The sequence below is a fragment of the Danio rerio genome, chromosome 8 (genome assembly GCF_052040795.2).
Source record: "Danio rerio strain M-AB ecotype USA chromosome 8, GRCz13ab, whole genome shotgun sequence".
NCBI lineage: Eukaryota > Metazoa > Chordata > Actinopteri > Cypriniformes > Danionidae > Danio > Danio rerio.
In genome coordinates, this window is record NC_141028.1 from 40,601,546 (window position 1) to 40,622,167 (window position 20,622).

At 34.6% G+C, this 20,622-nt stretch overlaps 1 protein-coding gene across 1 annotated transcript in view; it reads right to left on the reverse strand.

The window, feature by feature from the left end:
* LOC100332191 (transmembrane protein 132D) overlaps positions 1-17,673 on the reverse strand; it is a 66,030-nt gene extending 48,357 nt beyond the window's left edge. Inside the window, exons 1-2 of the mRNA XM_087265100.1 lie at positions 17,076-17,673; positions 111-1,017 (exon numbers count right to left, since the gene is read on the reverse strand). Of these exons, the coding sequence (XP_087121226.1) occupies positions 111-1,017; positions 17,076-17,157 (989 nt within the window). The 5' untranslated portion in view covers positions 17,158-17,673. The remainder of the gene's footprint in view (positions 1-110; positions 1,018-17,075) is intronic.
* Positions 17,674-20,622: the final 2,949 nt, after the last annotated feature.

A 20,622-nucleotide genomic window follows, 5' to 3' on the forward strand; every position in this document is an offset into this window, starting at 1 on the left:
AAAACATAAAGTGGTTTTCTATGTACTGTCCAAATAGAGAACTCAAAGTGAAGCAATTATTGTCACACATTACACAGAGATCTTAGCCTGACCTTACAGGTGAGACTTACCTGAGGGAGAAGGTGTCTAGGTTTGCAGAGTTCTTGACGTAAACATAAAAGGAGGCTATATCAGTCTTTTTAAGTGGTTTAGAGGAGGTCTGGATGACCACGGCTTCTCTTAGTCTGAGCACAGACACTGGCATGGCCCCCTGTTTCACTTGCAGGAGCCGAACACTCCCAATCCTCTGCATGGGGGTCACTGGCATGTATTCAGCTTGGGGCTGGCCAGCATTCCCCCCACCCAAATCCCATCGCTTGCTCTCCTCCCCAATAGCAGTGCATGGTCCATAAGCACTAGGTCGGGCTTGGTAATACAGCTCCACAGGATTCCCCTGGGTCGGCCCTAGTCTTTCTCGACTGGAACTGCCCTCAACCTGGTTAAACCAGCCAGCAGGAGCATCAACCTCTGCCATGCAGGTCCCATGATCATTTCCAATTACACAGGAGCCACGGACCTCTTGGGTCTGCCAGAAGGCATATACAGTTACGCACGGCAGCTCGTCTTTCGTTCCTTTTTCTCCTCTGTCCCAGTCTCTCCCAGCCACATAAAACAAAACTCGCACTTTGGGAGAAGATGAATAGACCCACCGAGTCAGGACAAAGGACTGGACTCTCCAATTCAGAGAGAAAACTGGTGGAGAAGGTCGGAATAACTGAACTGACTGCACTAGATCCAGAGGGATCTCTCGTTTGGTAGAGAGTTGGTAGTAGCTAGCATTGATAACTGGGAGACGCTGCGCTTTGAGGACAACAAATGGCTGTGTGTGGCTCTGCATGCTGGAGTTGCGCATGATGTCCTGGCCGGCCTCTTTCAGCAAGAAGTAGTCAGCATCCCAAACCTGATAAGTCACAGGAAGAAACAATGGATATGGGGTGGACGGTTTGGTGGCATCTGAGATCTCCTGACTGTCCATTTCTGTAAAACAAAAAAGACGAAAAGATGAGAGAGAAATACACATGAATGCCATTGTTGAGTTTTGGTTTTGTCTCAAACTGGAATGTTTAAACTGATATAAACTGAAGCATGTAAGTTAGCATTATCTGTGAAAGAGGTAGGATCTGTAGGATCACATATTCCAGTTAGACCCCAAAAAACTCCAAACACTCACTCACTCCACTCACTCTATCTATCTATCTATCTATCTATCTATCTATCTATCTATCTATCTATCTATCTATCTATCTATCTATCTATCTATCTATCTATCTATCTATCTATCTATCTATCTATCTATCTATCTATCTATCTATCTATCTATCTATCTATCTATCTATCTATCTATCTATCTATCTCTCTGTCTCTCTGTCTGTCTGTCTGTCTGTCTGTATATATATATATATATATATATATATATATATATATATATATATATATATATATACATATATATACAGTTGAAGTCAGAATTATTAGCCCCTTACATTTGTTTTCTTCTTTTTTAAATATTTTTCGAAAGATATTTAACAGAGCAAGGAAATTTTCACAGTATGTCTGATAATATATATTTTTTTTTTCTGAAGAAAGTCTTATTTGTTTTATTTTGGCTAGAATAAAAGCAATTTTTTTATGTACCATTTTAGGGACAAAATCATTAGCCCCTTTAAGCTATATTTTTTTCTCGATAATCTACAGAACAAACCACTGTCATACAATAACTTGCCTAATTCCCCTAACCTGCCTAGTTAACTTAATTAACCTAGTTAAGCCTTAAAATGTCAGTTTAAGCTGTATTGAAGTGTCTTGAAAATATCTAATAAAATATTATTTAAAATAAATAAATAAATAAATAAAATATTACAGTCATCATGGTAAAGATAAAATAAATCAGTTATTAGAAATGAGTTATTAAAATTATTGTGTTAAGAAATGTGTTGAAAAATATTGTCTCCTTTAAACAGTAATTGGGCAAAAAATAAACAAGCGGTATAATAATTTAGGGGGGCTAATAATTCTGACTTCAACTGTATATATACACACATATATATATATATATATATATATATATATATATATATATATATATATATATATATATATATATATATATATATATATATATATGGTCCCCACTTTATGAGATCTAAATCATACTAGTCAATACATGTATGTGTCATTTGGCATAAAAAAAAAGTGTGATAATCCCAATTTATATCTCCCAGCATGATAAAATCACCAAACATTAGCATGCTGCCTACGCTATTGACTAATTTTGGATAAAATTTAGCAGTCCTCTAAGCAGAGATTTGATTGTAAATATATTTTTCACAGTTCTCAAGATGTTTAGAAGACATCATCCAATAAGGTTTTGAAGGATAAATATTAAAATAAACAAATACTACTTCAATCAATCAATCAGACTTTATTTATATAGCACGTTATTACAACCAGGAGGCTGCCCAAAGTGCTTTACAGTCTTAAAAACAAAACCTTAAACATTAAAACACATAAAATTATAAGAACACAAATGTTAACTAGATTCTTAAAGTTTGAGGACAAACTTTGAGGCAGGCTTGTGAAAGCCTGATGGTAATAGTTTATTTAGTTTAAACAGTTTTAAAAAGTATGAAAAGATGATTCTAGCATGAATTAGCATGATAGATAGATAGATAGATAGATAGATAGATAGATAGATAGATAGATAGATAGATAGATAGATAGATAGATAGATAGATAGATAGATAGATAGATAGATAGATAGATAGATAGATAGATAGATAGATAGATAGATAGATAGATAGATGGTGTGCTAGCATGAGTCAAACAAGTAAGATGTTCTGATACTAAGATATAGCTGCTGTTAAATCGTTGCTAGGTTAGTCTGTTTTGTTGCTATAGAGTTGATTGACAGTTTAGACTGATTATGTATCAAAGCTTCTTGCCAGTATGAACAGTTAAAAGCAACACATGTCTCTATCACACTGCATCACGACGATATCAGTCTGAACCTCTATAATGGCAGTCTATGGGATCGTTGCTAGAGTGCCGTATCTGGTTGTTAGGGGTGTGGCTAGAAAGTTAAAAGCTCATCAGTTATTGGTAGTTTGGTAGTCTGAGTTAATTGAGCCCAGTTAAAAGTCTGTGCGAGTTTCATGTAAAGTTATGAGCTCACAAAGTTTGACCCAATGTAAAGTCAATGAGAGTCTTTTGCAGTGGAAGTCTATGGGACAGTTTCTAGGGTCCCAAAAGTGGATGCTAGGGTGTGGCCAGAAAGTTAAAAGCTCATCAGTTATTGGCAGTTAGGTAGTCTGAGTTAAATGAGCCCAGTTAGAAGTGCATGATGCAGAGTTATAAGGTCACAAAGATTGGTCCAATGTTAAGTCAATGGGATTTTTCCAACGGTCCCAGGACGTTTTTCGGAAAACCGAAAGTCGGATCAGTCGGAAAAGATATAGCAACCCGAGTCAGACCAGTTTGGAGGTCTGGTGTGAGTTTGGTGGTCATAGCTTGAAAGCTCTAGGAGGAGATAGAGTTTAATTTTTAGTCTCAGAAGAAAAATAGGATAACAATAGTCTGGCTTGCTACACAAGCCAGCCTAATAAAACCATATTTGTACTAACGAACAAAAGTAAGTCTAAATAAATAGGTTTTGAGTTAGCTTTAAATATTGCCACATGTGCAATGATGCAAAGTTCTAAAGGCAAGGTGTTCCATAGCTTTAGATCTGCTACTGCAAATAAACGATCCCCCCATGGTTTCTACCTAGATTTAGGGACCTCTAGCAACAACTGACCTGATGAACGTATAGCCCTATTCCTTTAAAATCTCTTATAAATATGAAGGTGCAAGACCATTAACTGCATTAACAGACAAAAGTAGTTTAAAATCAATTCTGTATCTATCGGAGAGCCAATGAAGAGAGTAAAGAAGGGGTAATGTGCTCACGTTTGCAAATATTCGTCAGCATGTGAGCAGCAGCATTTTGCACTACTTGACTTGATATTTTGTCACACAGCAAAGACTCAAGCATACATTTTACATAATACACTCAATGCACTATATTATAAGTTATTATGTTAAATTTGAAGACACCAAGCAAATAGAAATGAAAGAAATAATGTTATGCATTATGAAGGTCTGTGCATCATAACAAATTACATTGACTATGTTTGCATGGACATCAGTAATCAAATTATTCTTAATCTGAATAAGACAATAATACGATTAAGGTCTTTACATGAGTTGCTTTTTGAATGTTTCTTACATAATCCCATTTTACATGTTATAGCAAATAGTTTGATTAATGTCATTGTGCCACCACACTATCCACGTTTCCTCTGGAGTTTCATGTGATTTCAGGTGTTTCTTTTTATTTTATTTTTACTTTAACTGCAGTTCAGCAGTTTTACTTTCATTCAGGAACATATCAGTCATGCCCCCATGACAAACTGAGGTATTGGATGCGAGTACAAAATAAGGACTAGTGTTTTAGAAGATTTTTTGATACCACACGAATTTTTGACACTACAATGTACACATCTGTAATAGTCACATCGCAAGATATTCAATGTTAAGTCTGTATTATTGTTGACCAGGAGCTACAGAATTGAAATTGATCACCGTATTTATAAGATTTATGGAAAAAAAAAAAAAAAAAAAACTTTTTATAACTTTGAATTTTTGTCTGTGTTTTTAGTCCAAATATCTACATTTCAAAGCGAAAACAAGATTATTTAACTTACCCCACTGACAGATAAGTTTGTTTGTTTTAAAGAAAAATCTTATTTTTGCCTTAGTTCATCTGAATGTTAAAACTGAAAATATTAATTAATTAATCTAAAAATTTTTTTTAGATATTTGGACTACAAATAAAAGAAAGCCATGTAAGAATTTTTTGCATTGTTATTATTCAATTTCAATACCTGAATACTCCCCAAAAACCATCAAATAGTGCCCTTTAAATATCTTGTAAAACTGTGTTCATATCGCAAAATCTATTGTAGAAAAATAAAATATGCGCAATGTCAGTTTTTTTCTAATATTGTGCAGCCCTAGTGTCAAACAGCAGTGTGTATGGAATATCCTGTTGCAAAACGCAGCAAAAAGTCTTACATGTTGGTAATAGTTTGATTAGGATGTTTATGTGTTTGTACTGCACTTCAATAATGCGACTAAATTCGGCATACTCCACATGTCTTAATTCCATTTCTGTTTAGTTCGATTATGACTTCTACAGGGAAGACTCTTAATCAGAGTATTGTCTTAATCGGATTAAAATCGGATTATTGGTGTCCATGTAAGCACACTCAATAGTTGTAACGATAAATCATTAAAAGTATCAATAAATAAGTATTTATCATGCACGTGAACATAAAATGTCGATTTTCCTGATTATTCATTTTTCTTATAGTATTTCTGATTTAATAGTTGGGTTCAAAGACCTTAGTATTTACTTATTTATTTGTTTGTTTATTAACAAACTTGTATTAGAGCAGCAGATATGCACCAGAATTTTTTCAGACACAGAAAAGTTCAAAGTATGAAAACAATGCCCTGGGGCCTCATGTACGAAGACTTGCATGGAAATCTTACTAAAACATTGCGTACGCATAAAGCTGTAAATGTGCGTACGCAGAAAAAAATTCAGATGTATGAAACACTGCGTACGCCAAATCTCACGCATATTCTTTTGTACATCCGAATGAACGTGAAACTGAGCGCAACATGCATGAGCACAAAACCCCTCCCTGCCTCCTCCCCCATATGAATATGCTAATGACTATGCTAATAGAAAAACCCAACGAAAAAGCAAAGGCAAAATCAAGCAAAAAGAGAAACTTTGAACAGAATGTGAATTGGAGGTGCTGCTTTCGGAGGTAGACCGGAGAAAAGCGGTGTTATTTGCAAGTTTGTTCTCCGGAATTAACAACAAAAGAAAAAAATAGAGTGTGGGAGAGTTTAGCTGATGCGGTTAACACAGTTGGGTCTGAACATCGCACTGAATTAAAGTTCAGTGCATTTTTTTTTTTTGCATTAAAAAAAAAAGAAATAATGTGGTTTATATCAGTAAAATGTTGCAGTACCCTTAGCAGTCTCTGTGGCGCACCTCGTAAGACGCATATGATCATGTAATGACACGTTCGAGCATAAACTTGCCTCGAATCCAGCGTCCGATGAACTCTTTCTTCTTTTTTTTCCCCGCTACATATCAGATTTTGCCCACTATTTATCAACGAGATAGACAAGTAGGAATCATCAATAAGTTTGTGCATCATATTTTATTTGCACATTTACTGAATGGAAATGTTTCCCGCACTCAAATTCATCTTCAGATAGTGTCTTTATAGCAATGTGCATGCGGTAGATCGCTCAGATTACATTGGGAAAACAGGCGACCGCTGCAAATTGTGCTTTAATGTTTAGCTTGTCAACTGTATGGTATGGAAACCTTACATACCTACTAGATGAACCCGTCTCATACAGCTGCCATTGCAAGGCTCAGACACTTTGTAGAGAGCAATTTAACACAACTGCCTCTAGGAGTCGCCAATGGAAATAAAACAGACACGCACAAAAAATGTGCGTACGCCAGCCAAAAAGCTGCCGTGAAGCTGCGCACATTCCCACGTTCAGTTCATTGTTAGTAAATCCAAACGTAAGCGATTCTGAGCGTGAAACCTGGCGTACGCAAAGTTTTTGTGCGTACGCACTACGCAGCGTTGATACATGAGGCCCCAGGTCTGCTATTTCATAGAGAAATATAAATATTTCATTTCATTCATTTTCTTGTCGGCTTAGTCCCTTTATTAATCTGGGGTCGCCACAGCAGAATGAACGGCCAACTTATCCAGCAAGTTTTTACGCAGCGGATGCCCTTCCAGCTGCAACCCTTCTCTGGGAATCATCCACGCAAACATTCATACACTACGGACAATTTAGCCTACCCAATTCACCTGTACCGCATGTCTTTGGACTGTGTGAGAAATCGGAGCACCCGGAGGAAACCCATGCGAAGGCAGGGAGAACATGCAAACTCCACACTAAAAAGCCAACTGAGCCGAGGTTCGAACCAGTGACCCAGCAACCTTCTTGCTGTGAGGTGACAGCACTACCTACTGCGCCACTGCCTCGTCTATTTCATTTCACACAGATAAAAAAAACCCAAATATGAATTGTTACTATTGCTATATTTCATCCAATGCCCCAAATTTAATCTACCCAAGCTTCAACCACTTTCATCTTATTATTATAATATCAATTCAATATTCAGTTGGACCCATCCAAAAATTCCTGCGGATTGGTAGACAGAGAGAAGAGTGAGATCCAACATTAAGAGTATTATATTCCAGTAAAAAAAAAAGTAAGAAGAAGAAGAAAAAAAGACTAATTCCAATAACAAGGATGAGCTTAACAGAGGGGTCTAAAATTCCTGGAAGTAATTTTGCAAAGGCAGACTGAGTGACAGGGTCATGTAGTCATTACAGTGAAAGGCCAGTTATGACTTAAACTAATCTCAAACTGAACTCACATGACAACCCCAGCACACACATTTACAACTGAAGCAGTGACAGGACATGCAAAGAGAAAAGATTAATCTGAAATGGATAATATTCTGCCGGGCTGACATTGTCATTTATATTATTCTCTTTCTATTCTCTCTGCTCAGCTGTGGGAATAAGTAAGTGAACCCTTAGGATTCAGCCAGATTTATGCATGAACTCAAGAATAGTAAATGATTTTCATGTTGGAAACAAGCGTAGGGAATTTTCCTTTAAAATAGTAATTAGTTATAGTTACTAGCTACTCTTACAAATAGTAACTAAGTCAGTAACTGAGTTACATAATTATAAAATAACTTATTACCAGGCAAAGTAACTATTGTGTTAATTAAAAAAATTGTCAAATGACTATAAAATAAATATAAAACACTGTACAATAATCTACACTATTTTAATGTTGTTGTGAGAGACAATGGCAACATGTCCTCAACTATATATCTAAATATTATTTTGTTTAAATCTGTCTGAGTAATGTCAGCACAACCGTCTGTCCTACCGTGTCGCGCACCCCAAAATAATGTGTTAGGGAAAATACAAAACAACTATATAATATATAATAATATATAACAGAACATATAATGGGCGGCGCAGTAGGTAGTGCTGTCGCCTTACAGCAAGAAGGTCGCTGGTTTGAGCCTCGGCTGGGTCAGCTGGCATTTCTGTGTGGAGTTTGCATATTCTCCCTGTGTTCACGTGGGTTTCACCTGGGTGCTCTGGTTTCCCCCACAGTCCAAAGACATGCGGTACAGGTGAATTGGGCAATCTAAATTGTCCATAGTGTATGAGTGTGAATGACTGTGTATGGATGTTTCCCAGAGATGGGTTGCAGCTGGATGAGCATCTGCTGTGTAAAAACATATGCTGGATAAGTTGGAAGTTATATAGTATAATATATAATATTATATTTTGTTGTCATTTTGTAATACCTCATTTGAATTTAAATGCAACCTCTTAAATCTACCTTCTATAGAGCTATCACTTTATTATCATAACTTTTTTGTGGCTTATTAGTATTAATCTGTACTATCTCATTTTATTTGCTTATCATCAAGGGGTGTGTTTGGGGTATGGTTTTGAGGCAAAATAGTTCATTTTGATACAAATAAAATTGTATGAATTTGTACGAATTAGCTACTTTTCAGACAATATGTCAGAATGGTTGCGTTTCATTGTGAGATCAGGCTGTTTTAACACTCCATTGATTGTACATCCATGTGTTCAATGAAAAGTACAGACTGTGAAATGTATTTTTAAGATAAATATTCTGTAGATTGATTTTATGAATGTAAAATGTTAAAAACAGTAGATTACTGGCAACCACAGCTACCAATATTTTTCCTTAAAATCAAGAAAGGAAAAAAAACAACAACAGCAAAACAGTTTTTGTGTCACCATTGTGGAGGATAGTACCGTCTGTGTTCAAATTCAAGATGAACTAAGCGTAAAGGATGCTGTGCTGCATCTTCTTGTGTTTAAAGGTAAATGTATAGTTTCTAATGCAGTGAAAATCTGTTTGTTAATTATAAATGCATATGAACACATTAATGCATCTAATGACTTTGCATTTTTGTGCACCAATCTAAGATTTTGTGAACTGAACATTGTTTATGAAATACGGTTATTTTACATTAATTTGAACAGTTCTATAAACCTTATGTATTTTTTACAGAAACATTCTGGCAACCACAGCTGCTGGGTTTTTTTTCCGTAAATTTAACAGATGTTTTACACTATAAGAGTTTGCAAATTAACACTCTCTGAGAGTTGATAATGTTAACTCTTTCAAAAGTGTTGTTTTCAACACTTTTATAGTGGTTCCCATATAAACTCTGAGGGAGTGTTAATTTTAACTCTAAGGTAGTTAAATCTACTATCTAAAATTTGCAGTGCACTATTTAATATTTAATGAATGACCAAAGAAGTGCAATGTAAAATCTTTGAAGTGACTCCTGTAAGTGCAGGGTTGTGATGAATGACATACAAGTCTATTAAATTCTGATTTGACTGTTCAGACTGAGATTGCCTTACACAACATCTAACCTGTATCAGATGTATTACCACATTTAAAAGTACCCCAAACCAGATTCAAAAGGCTAACATTCCATGTGGTGTTCACACAAGAAAAAAGCTAGATCCAAATCGCATATGGAAAATAAAATAAAACCTGGACCACATTTTTCTACAGTTAGCACTTAGCCCTAAAAGCATGAGTACAGTTATTTTGTATTCAACAAAGCTCTATTCAACAAATCATTAAAGTAAATGTTTCTTTCTTCTGCATTAAAATAAAATAAAGATATCCAAATATTTGAGCAGATAATGTGTATATTTGTTAGAGGATCAGTACCATAATCATCAGTCATTCTAGTGACTGATTTGTGATATTTGAACTTTTGTGTGAGATTCTGCAGTTTTAAGCACTTGCCTTTGAGCACAGAGTTCATATAACGGTCTCTCTGCTTTCCATTAGCACGACTGGATGTATTAGCAGTTGTGCAGGTCAACAGATCAGTATCCGTTGTATTTTTCCTCCATTTCAGCAGATGACATGGATAACATCTGGCTGGATTCAGCTCTAAATCCGTAGGTATGATGAACTAATAAGCCTGCTAGCCACGCTCAGGGCAAAACAGTGTAAAGGATGCGTGCTAAACATTAAGATGAGTGCTTAGAATGTATAATGTGCTCTAAAACACTGAAATGAACTCTTATTATGCTTCAAACGCATGTTTAAACAGTTTATTAATTGTGCAGGTTTTATGCATATGTGTGGAAATACGTTACATAAGAAAATAGACTAAAATAAATTCATGAATGTCAATTCGGTCAATTTTTGATATGTGACAAATAAATACCTGTGCTGTGGTACACAAATAAACAAACTGGTGAGCCAGTTTCTGAACCAGAAAGAATGGCCAAATAGAACCAGTAATTACAAAAATCTTAAGAAAAAATTAGATCTTATAAGTAATTTAAGAAATTGCTTAAAGGTGGCAAAAAGTGTGTTACACTTTTTATAGTATGTTAAGGTGTAATCTGATCACATGGCTGTGTCTGAAATCACAAAATTCCATACTATATAGTATGCTAAAAACAGTGCAAGCCAAGTGGTATGTCTGAATTCATAGAATGTGAGAAGTACCCGGATAACCTACTACTTCTGACGATTCTGAAAGGTGCATCCTATGGACGCTACGCTATCCCATGATGCACCGTGAATGGGAGAGAAGCGGCAACTGAAGCGGGTAGGTCACGAGATGATAACAAAATGGTGGATGTAATATATCTGAGTTCAATTCATACTACTTACAATCATACAGTATAAAATGTACTTTTCTGATGGTCAAGTAGTACATTTAAATTAAAATGCAGTACCTACAGGTGATTTCGGATGCAGCCATGGTCTGACCGAGTTTGAGGGATTTTTTAACCAGAAGAACACAAACCAAAGAACACAATTCTCTTGTTCTATTCACTCCTTTTAGTTGACTACATTAGAGGACAAATGTAGGGAAGAATAAAAGGGGGAGGTAATTTCAGATACAGCAAAGATTTTAGCTTTACCCCTAATTAAACACACCTGATCAAACACAAACTCCTTGAGGCTTGTTTGAAACGACAGTACAGGTAAAGTGTTGAAGCAGGTTTGTAATTAACTCTGCAGGGCTGCTCAAAACACTTTTTTTCCAGCTCCCCCTCTGACGATTTCACGCAAACGCAGGTTGCCAGATAGATGACACCAACATGAGCGTGTTGTGCCTTTTTTATTTTAGAAATGTTTTATATTTCTCGTGGCTGAACAACATCATACTATGACACTGATCACCGTAGGTACTGATTATGTGCTTTACTCCATGTCAAATTCTACTGACGAGAATTTGAAAACATTTTATGTTACATTTATTGCCATGATAAAAGTAGCAGATCTTGAAAAAATTTTTAATTAACATTACAACAGTAACAGTGTAAAACACAAAAATATCAGTCACTCATCATGTACATTAATAAATTAAAAAATGTTTATTTTATATTAACTAGATTCTGAGCCTCACCATTTTGTTGGGAGTGCAGTGCACTATTATGCACTTCTGAATGGCTGTAATTGAATGTTTCTTTTTTGTTGCACTTGGTGGAATTTTTGTTCCATGAAAAGTGTTGCTACAGTAAGGCACAGTTTTACAATACAACCTGCTCCACTAAAATTCATTCATAACAGCTATATATATATATATATATATATATATATATATATATATATATATATATATATATATATATATATATATATAAAGCTAAGTACTTTTTCAAAATCAAAGGTTACACAGTTATTTAAAATATAGGAAACCTTCCTGTTAATAATGTAACAGGTTTTTTTTTTTTTTTTTTTTTTTTTTACTGTAAAGTATGAAGAGTTCTGTTAGAATTGAACATTTTATGACTTTGTACTTATAAAAAATGGTAAGTTTGGAGATTAAGCAAATGCAATCCATTACAATATGATTCAGTGCAGAAGTTATAGCACTATTTATGCACTACATACAAGCACAGATGGCAGCGCTGAAATCTTCCATATTGACCAACATGGGTCTTAATGCTTTACGACTTGGTACTGATGACATAAATATAATGCTGTGACAGCTGTTAGTATAAAGCATATCCTTTCCATGATTACTACATTATTATATTGCCAACAAGGAGGCTTGCGTACTACCTTGTAAGACAGTGGCAGTCATTATCCTTTACAGGACATTGAACCAGGTGATTTAAGAACATGCTACAAATAAAGACTTGATGTGGAGATCTGGTGTGGTCTGATTAATCAAATGTACACTGCTAACAATTAGAAGTATATAACAGTATGACAGTAACATTTGAAGTGAATAAAAAACTTTCAATGATGGACTTTTTTTGGACTTTGGACATTTTTGATCCACTTCAAATGATGACTACTGCATTACCAATATAAATTATTTTTTTAATCGTTCTTTTGAAAGTAGTTGTTTTGAGTTAGAATTCCAAACATTTGCCAGCAGCCAGCAACTTTATCAAGATATTCACTTTACAATAGTCATATTCAAGTATGGTTTTCTAGAAATATATAAAAAACTTAGAGAAAATAAATGCAAAAATAATTTTGATATAGGACACTTAAAGCTACATTCATGAAACCGTTCAGAACAATGTGGGCACAAATGGGTGAATAATTCAGCCTTAATGAAAGTATTCATGGAGTGATTACTGTCATTAAGGCTGAATTATATTCTATTTTTGTCATACAGATAAATGCAGGGCATCATTAAAATCTGTTAAAGGTTTACATTCATTTCTGTATAACCCCCTTTCCGCAACATAAAACATTTTACCTTTGTAAAGTGACAATTTGCAGCCTGCATCTAAAATAAATTGTATGTCAAATAACATTTATAGCTTAATCATATTTACATTCGACCACATTCATGTGATCAAATGTAAATGGAACTGTTTACAGAAATGACATCTACCTGATCAGAAAAAATGCATGAAGTAAGCAGATGTAAACAGGCGCTTTGTCTACATTATGAGTGTTAAACATAACACTGATTAATGAGTTAATGTTTTGATTATTAAGTGCTGGTTAATCATTAACTGTCAACACCTGGGGTTAACAAGAAGAATCACAGAAGAGAAACACAAATAGAATGTCTTTTCATTTATTTTTTACAGAAATATTTGTCATTTGTCACTATTGTGTTGTATTTGAAGAGCGTTTGCTTTACTTGGGATAAGTATTGGGTGATCCAAACCTTAATTAACTGAAACTTTACTAAAATTTTGATTATTAAATGATTATGTCATAGCTTATATTTTGGTAACATACAGTATGTGCTATGAATACACTCAGCCACTTTATCAAAAGGGAGTGTGTCCTCTTGTAGCATGATGATGTAGTGGATCAGACACATGCACAATTTTTTGTTGCTAGAAATGATCATTATTTGTATTATTTATTAAATTACCTATTATATTGTGCATTATTAACATGTGCACCTATAGCCTAACCTAAATCTACCTCTCACAGTAACGATCTTTGCACACTAAAGTTACAATATGACTATCACACAAAAATTACATATGCTTTTTTTTTGTATTCATATGCGAAAAATTTATCACATAAACAACTTTGAACAAGTATTAATCCATTACGAAAAAATGCAAAACATTTCTGAGTCAATTTAAGCAGTAATACTTTGTTCTACTCTCATCTCCAAAGTAGAAAAAAAGAGGAATAGACAGACAAAACTTTCGGATTTAGTGTGCAATAACCTTAAGCATGCACGTTTAATGTAAAAAGCATGTTCCCATAACTTGACTTGTCACGTCACAGTGTGTTTTGTGTGGTTCTCTCAACATGCACTGCAGCATGTCACCATTTCTGAGATTCATATGCTAATTCTTGATGTCTTTTTCTAAAGTTACTCAAATTTTTCAATGTACAGTGGTCCCTTGTTATTTGCGGGAGTTACTTTCTAAAAACAACCCGCAATAGGCAAAATTCATGAAGTAGTCAGCTTTATTTTTTTTTACAATTATTATAGATGTTTTAGGGCTGTAAAACCCCACACTACACACCTCATACACTTTTCTCATACAGGCATTAGCATTTTCACACTTCTCTCTCTTGTTTTTTTAAGTTTCTCTCTTGTTCTCAAAGTTCAGACCTTTATAGAAAAGTAAGTCAGTATTTTAGAATGAAACAAAAGATCAAAATAATTTGATCTTCATTCATTCATTTAATCTGTAAGGGTGCTCTACAGCCGCGTAACTTCTACCTTCCAGTAGCATGTCCAGAAGTTTTTGTGAGATGGTTAGCATCTTCCTCTGCCTTTTGGGTGCTACAGGAGGTGCCTTTGACGATGCAGAACATTTCATCAACATTGTTGGGAGAAAACTTGCAAACATACTGCTAGCGATCGAAGACTAATATAAATAAGGCAAGCTGAACACATTCTGCACGGTACAGAAGACATGGCATGGAGGAGATTGATTGACAATGGTCTACAGCCAATCAGGATGCAGAACACCATGCACTAATAAGGACACAAAACACAATGCGCTGTGGAAAAAAGCATTCACGAAACTGCGAGGCCGCGTAAAGCAACCACTGTTCTCATCAATGATGCCGTAGTAAATTTTGCTAAGGGTTTTTGTAGACGTCAGTCAAAAATAAATTTAAGCACCTTAGCAATAAGTGAAGCTGTTGATGCTGTTTGTTAAGCTGATTAATGATCCACTGCTGAGATTTTGAGAGATTGATTGTGTTTTATTCTACTTGATTTCATCTAAGGCTGTGACTGAAGTCAGCTGTACTTTTGCCTTTCTCTTCAGTAATTCTACTAGTTAACAGCAGGTGTTCATCATTAATCCTTCAGCACTCTTTTGGAATGAGTAGAATTAACTTCCAGTAAATTTGGAGTAAACTGCATTCATTTCATTTAGTAAATTTGACCACAGTGCAGAATTGATCTTTAAACCACTCAAGATAGAAGGTACATAAAGCACAGATGTCTCAGTCCCTATGAAGCAGCGAAGATGTAGAAACACTGTTTCTGGGACAGGATGAATACTAATCCTATCCAGACCATGCCTTGACAATCAAGCACTCAACAGAAGGAAATACCACAGATGGGAATGAGACAGATGAGAAAAATGGAAAACTATAGGTAGTGCGAACTGTGGACCATTTGAGGAATTGTTAGAAAAAGGGCTGTGCGATATTGGAAAAATCACATATTGTGATATTTTGTTTATTAGCGAGATATATATTGCGATATTAACATATTTTAACCAGATGACTTGAATAGCTCAATTTAGAAAGAATTCATTAATTTAGACTAATTGGAATGATTTCAGGTGTGTGAGTTATGGATAATACATAATAAACAAATTACAAGTATAGACAAATGCAATAGAGCATAGGTCTCAAACTCAATTCCTGGAGGGCCACAGCTCTGCACAGTTTTGCTCTAACCCCAATCAAACACAACTCATCCAATCAATGAAGGTGTTCATGACTCTTTTGAACACCTTGATTATCTAGATCAGCTGTGTTTGATAAGGTTGGAGCAAATCTGTGCAGAGCTGTGGCCCTCCTGGAATTGAGTTTGAGACCTTTGCAATAGATCAAAGATAAAAGCAAAGTTAACTGCACTTTATGGTCTGAGTCTAACAGCAAAAATTGAACAATAAAAATCTAAAAATTATAAAATCTTTTGTGCCTGAAGTCTTTAAACTCAATTGAAATACCTTGAACATTTCAAGCGTTAAGTTTTTACTCTATTAAACCAATCTTATGAGTTCTGAACTGTTGTGCTTGTCGACTATAATACTGACTCGACATTGCTACATGCACTCAAAAAATGGGGTTTGCAGCTTGTTTAAACTACTTATTTAAAAAGAGTTTTTGGGGGGACAATTTAATTATTTATGTTCAATCTACTTAAATTTGTAAAAACAATAAGGTAACTTAAATAATTTGTGTTGGGCAACATGAAGGAGTTGTGTGGAGAATATCATTTTTTTACAGTGTGTGATGTTATTTTTCTGAATGTAACAATGGCCAGATAACGTCTTGGAAAATTCACATCTATAGGAATTTATTCTTTATCATGCTTTTAAATTCTTGATTGTAAAGTGGATTCTGCAAATAAGAAACTTACAGATTTATATAGATATTAATATAGACTTGATTCTGTCAAGAAGGCTCACCTCACACTCATAAGATGGCACAGGCCAAAGCTGCAGAAATAAATCACACTCTCATTTCTAAAATTCCAAAAAATGTAGATACACCAAGCTCACCAGATGTGAATGTCCTCCAGATCATGTGCATCAATTTGAAATCTGTCAGCATCATGTTACTTAAAATGTGTATGCATTTTATCTATAAAAACTGTATATTAAACATTAGATTAATTAAATGGCTGAGTGTGTGCCCTAACATTTCAAGAAAGTGTAAAATGAGTTTTTGCCACAGAAGAAAAATGCATAGGAAATAATTCTTAATATACTGAATTTCATATTATTTAACCAATTATATTGACCAATTATGTGGAAAAAACACAGGTATTCAGGCCAGTATGCGATTAAATCCATTATTAAAAAGTTATAATACATAATAATTTATTTAATTTATTTTCAAGATAACAATGAAACCTTGAAGTTAAGTGTAAACAACAGAAAATAAGTATTTGTGTGTGGATAAAAAAGGAATAATGTTAGCAGTAAATGTAAAAAGTGGTCATTAACAGTAATAATTTAAAGTAATAATTTAAATTTCCTGTCTGAAAAAAAACTGCTGTTGTCAAGCATCTGTTCTATTTAAGAGATATTTTCAATCATTTCAGGTAATGAAAGCCTGTACACTGCCCCTATACATGCATTATTTTATTTTACACAAAGACCAACACATGATCTTCCAACTTTTAGAAATGCACCTACCTTGCGTGACAGTCGTCATTACCGTTGCCAATATTATCAGCAGAATCCACCACATATGGGAATAGACGCTCATCTTTGCCATAAGGGATGTCTTTGATATGTCCCATTAACGTTTTCTGATGTTGTGAACCCTAAACAGGAGAGACCGAGGAACGCTTTTGGTCCATCAACATCATGCTGCTGTTTTACCTGTGGAGTCTTCACCTGTGCACGCGCTCAGACTCTCACTAGACGTGACTTCTGAATTATTAAATCCAACTGCGACAGCTCACACCTTCCAAAAGTGCATGTTAAGAAAATTGAGAGTCTTTGGCGAGATCGTTTATTAGATTACAATCCATTTTATCGTTCATCTTTAAACTGGTGTGCAGATACCCGACATAATCCGACAAAAGAAAAGGTAACAGAGAAGGTAACAGTTTTCTCTTATTTGATAACTATCGTTGACTACGTGTGTCCTGTTGTGGGCTCGTCCCTGTAAAAAGTGTCCTGGCGGCTCGAAACTCCACATTCATCTGTTCTGATTCAACCATGACGAGCCCAAGATCCTCATTCGTTGACGAGCGACAGGATTTACCGCTTGCAGTGAATTAAACACGAGACAGACATTGAGAGTCAGGCGATTAACTGCTCAACACTGAGCGTCTACACTACAGTAAGCAAGAGATTAAATATTGTTAGTGTATTTATGTGATATTTCATAAATTCATATTATTGTACTGTGTAAAATGTAGGAGGATAAATAATTTGAGCAGAATCATAAAACGCCAAAAGTTTCACTTTAATCATCAAATCTGTGAAGTGAGTGAGGGAGAATTTGCATTGTTTGTGGAGTGACAGGGACCTCTCGTGGTCATGATTGAAACAACATTTCTGTTTGGGGTTTCTTAAGGGGTCATTTCTTTTAATCAAAGATTGTATTCTTGTTTCTTTTTACAAATTCATATGAGCTATTTAAGAGGGGGACAGGGAGAGTGAAATAGTGAACTTAATAAAATAGTTATTAATAAACTTATAAAAAAATGTTTACTTTTTTGTAAAATTAAAATCACATTGGCTTACAAAAGTACATATTTAATAATATAGGAATTAAATAAAACTCAAATAAATTTTGAGTAAACTTTAAAACTTTGATTACAACAAATAAAAAATTGTTTAAAATGAATACAATTTTGTAAAAAAAAAAAAATGTAAATAAATAACTGAAACAACTATAGTATAGAAAAATTTTAAATAGCATAAGAAAATATAATCCAAATGAAATTTAAGAGCCATTTATGATGTTGTTTTTACACAAATGGGTTATTATAACTGTCCCTCACTATGATTTAGAATTTTGGGAGTTTTAGGAGAGAATGTGCTGACCTCCACTAGCATGCAGGTGTGTTAAGAAATAACACAGGTTGTGTTTTTATAATAAAACTATTTTAAGAGTGCATGTGTTTTTAAATGTGGGTCCCCAACTAGGAAATAATAATAATATTTAGTATATCAAGTGTTTGGGGGGAAAAGCCTAAAACAATGTAAATAAATAAGTACCCAGAGGAAACCCACACAAACATAGGGAGAACATGCCATCTCCACACAGAAATGGCAACTAACCCAGCCGGGACTCAAACAAGCAACCTTCTTGCTCTGAGGTGACAGTGCTAACCACTGAGCCACTGTGTCGCCCTTTATAATAATACAATAGAAAATATAATTGAAACAAACGTTAAAAAGATTCATTCACAATTTCAATAAAAAAAGATTCAAACAATATTAAAATTATCCATAATAATATTATTTAAATGTGGAAATGAAATAATACTTAAACTAATGAGTCTGAAAAAAAAAAACATTTCTGTTACCTTGATAAATTAATCTATTAACCTAACCTGGTTATTTCCCTTTCAGAAACTGCTAACCCAGTTAAACCTACCCAGAAATCAGACCAGTGTTAAACCGACTTTGAATAAGCAGTGAAAAGGTTAGTGGAGGTTGATTAGTCAGAAGTTTAGTCTTATGCTTGTTGAGTTTGACTAGGTCATTGATCATTTCTTTCTTTCTTTCTTTCTTTCTTTCTTTCTTTCTTTCTTTCTTTCTTTCTTTCTTTCTTTCTTTCTTTCTTTCTTTCTTTCGTGAATACACTTAATTTGTCAAGGATATACACAGTACAGTTTTAAAAACAAAACTTATTTCCATTGAAGTTGTAATGATCCTTGAAGTTTATTGGGATTGTTATGTTCCTTGGTTTGACACTGCATGTACACAAAAAAAATTAAAATAAATAAAAATAAATCAACCAATTGCTTTGATTCAGCTTTTGTCTGGTCTTATCGTCATTTCCTTTTTCTTGTTCCTTGATGTTCCTCCTGGATGTTCCTGTGCCCTGAGATGTGGATGTGCTTGTGATGTTTACTTATGTGCTTAAATTCTTCTTGTTATTACTGCTCAATCATTACATTGTACTATCATCATATAGACAAAAATAATTTGTTATTAAAAAGTTAGTTATTAAAACTATTACGTTTAAAAATTGTTGGTTAAAAAACCTTCTCTCTTAAACAATTTTTATTTACAACCTGTGGATGATAGCATTGCAGCAAGTGTAACTTAACTGCCTATAGGGAACTGATTTTTACAAATTGCTTAACGGAAGATTTTGAACAATTCATTCATTCATTTTCTTGTCGGCTTAGTCCCTTTATAAATTCGGGGTCACCACAATCGCCAACTTATCCAGCAAATTTTTACCCAGCAGATGCCCTTCCAGCCGCAACCCATCTCTGGAAAAACATCCACACACACACACACACTCATACACTACAAACAATTTAGCCTACCCAATTCACCTGTACCACATGTCTTTGGACTGTGGGGGAAACCGGAGCACCCGGAGGAAACCCACGCGACGGCAGGGAGAACATGCAAACTCCACACAGAAACGCCAGCTGAGCTGAGGTTCGAACCAGCAACCTTCTTGCTGTGAGGCGACAGCACTACCTACTGCGCCACTGCCTCGCCCATTTTTAACCACAACTTGGCATTTGTCTCAGTGTACAGTAATTATAAATTTATAGTTTGATGGTATTTTTATGTACATTTGTTAAATGAAATGTGTTACGTTCCTTCCCCTTTTTGTCTAGGGTTGGGGAAGGAAAATAACAAAGAAAATTAAAATTTTGAATTTAAAGAAAAGAATACCAAATTCATATATTGTGTATAAATTAAATAAACAAATTGAGGGAACAATTCAATCCTGCCTCAGAAATGTGAAACAAACACAAGAGTAAACTTAAATATTTTATTCTTTGGTTCTTATTCAGTAAACAATAAATGAAGCATAAATATTCAGGAGAAGGATTAAATCAAAACAACAAAACAGATCTAGCTAGGAGGAGTACTAAATAACATAGTTTCAGGTTAAAGAAACAACAAAGGCTTTCCTCAACTCCCTTACTATGAATAAACACAGTCAAACAAGTACAGAAATAAAAATGGCACCCTCTCCCTACAGCTTAAATTTGTAAATCAAAATGTCAAGACAAAGAACAATACAATTTCC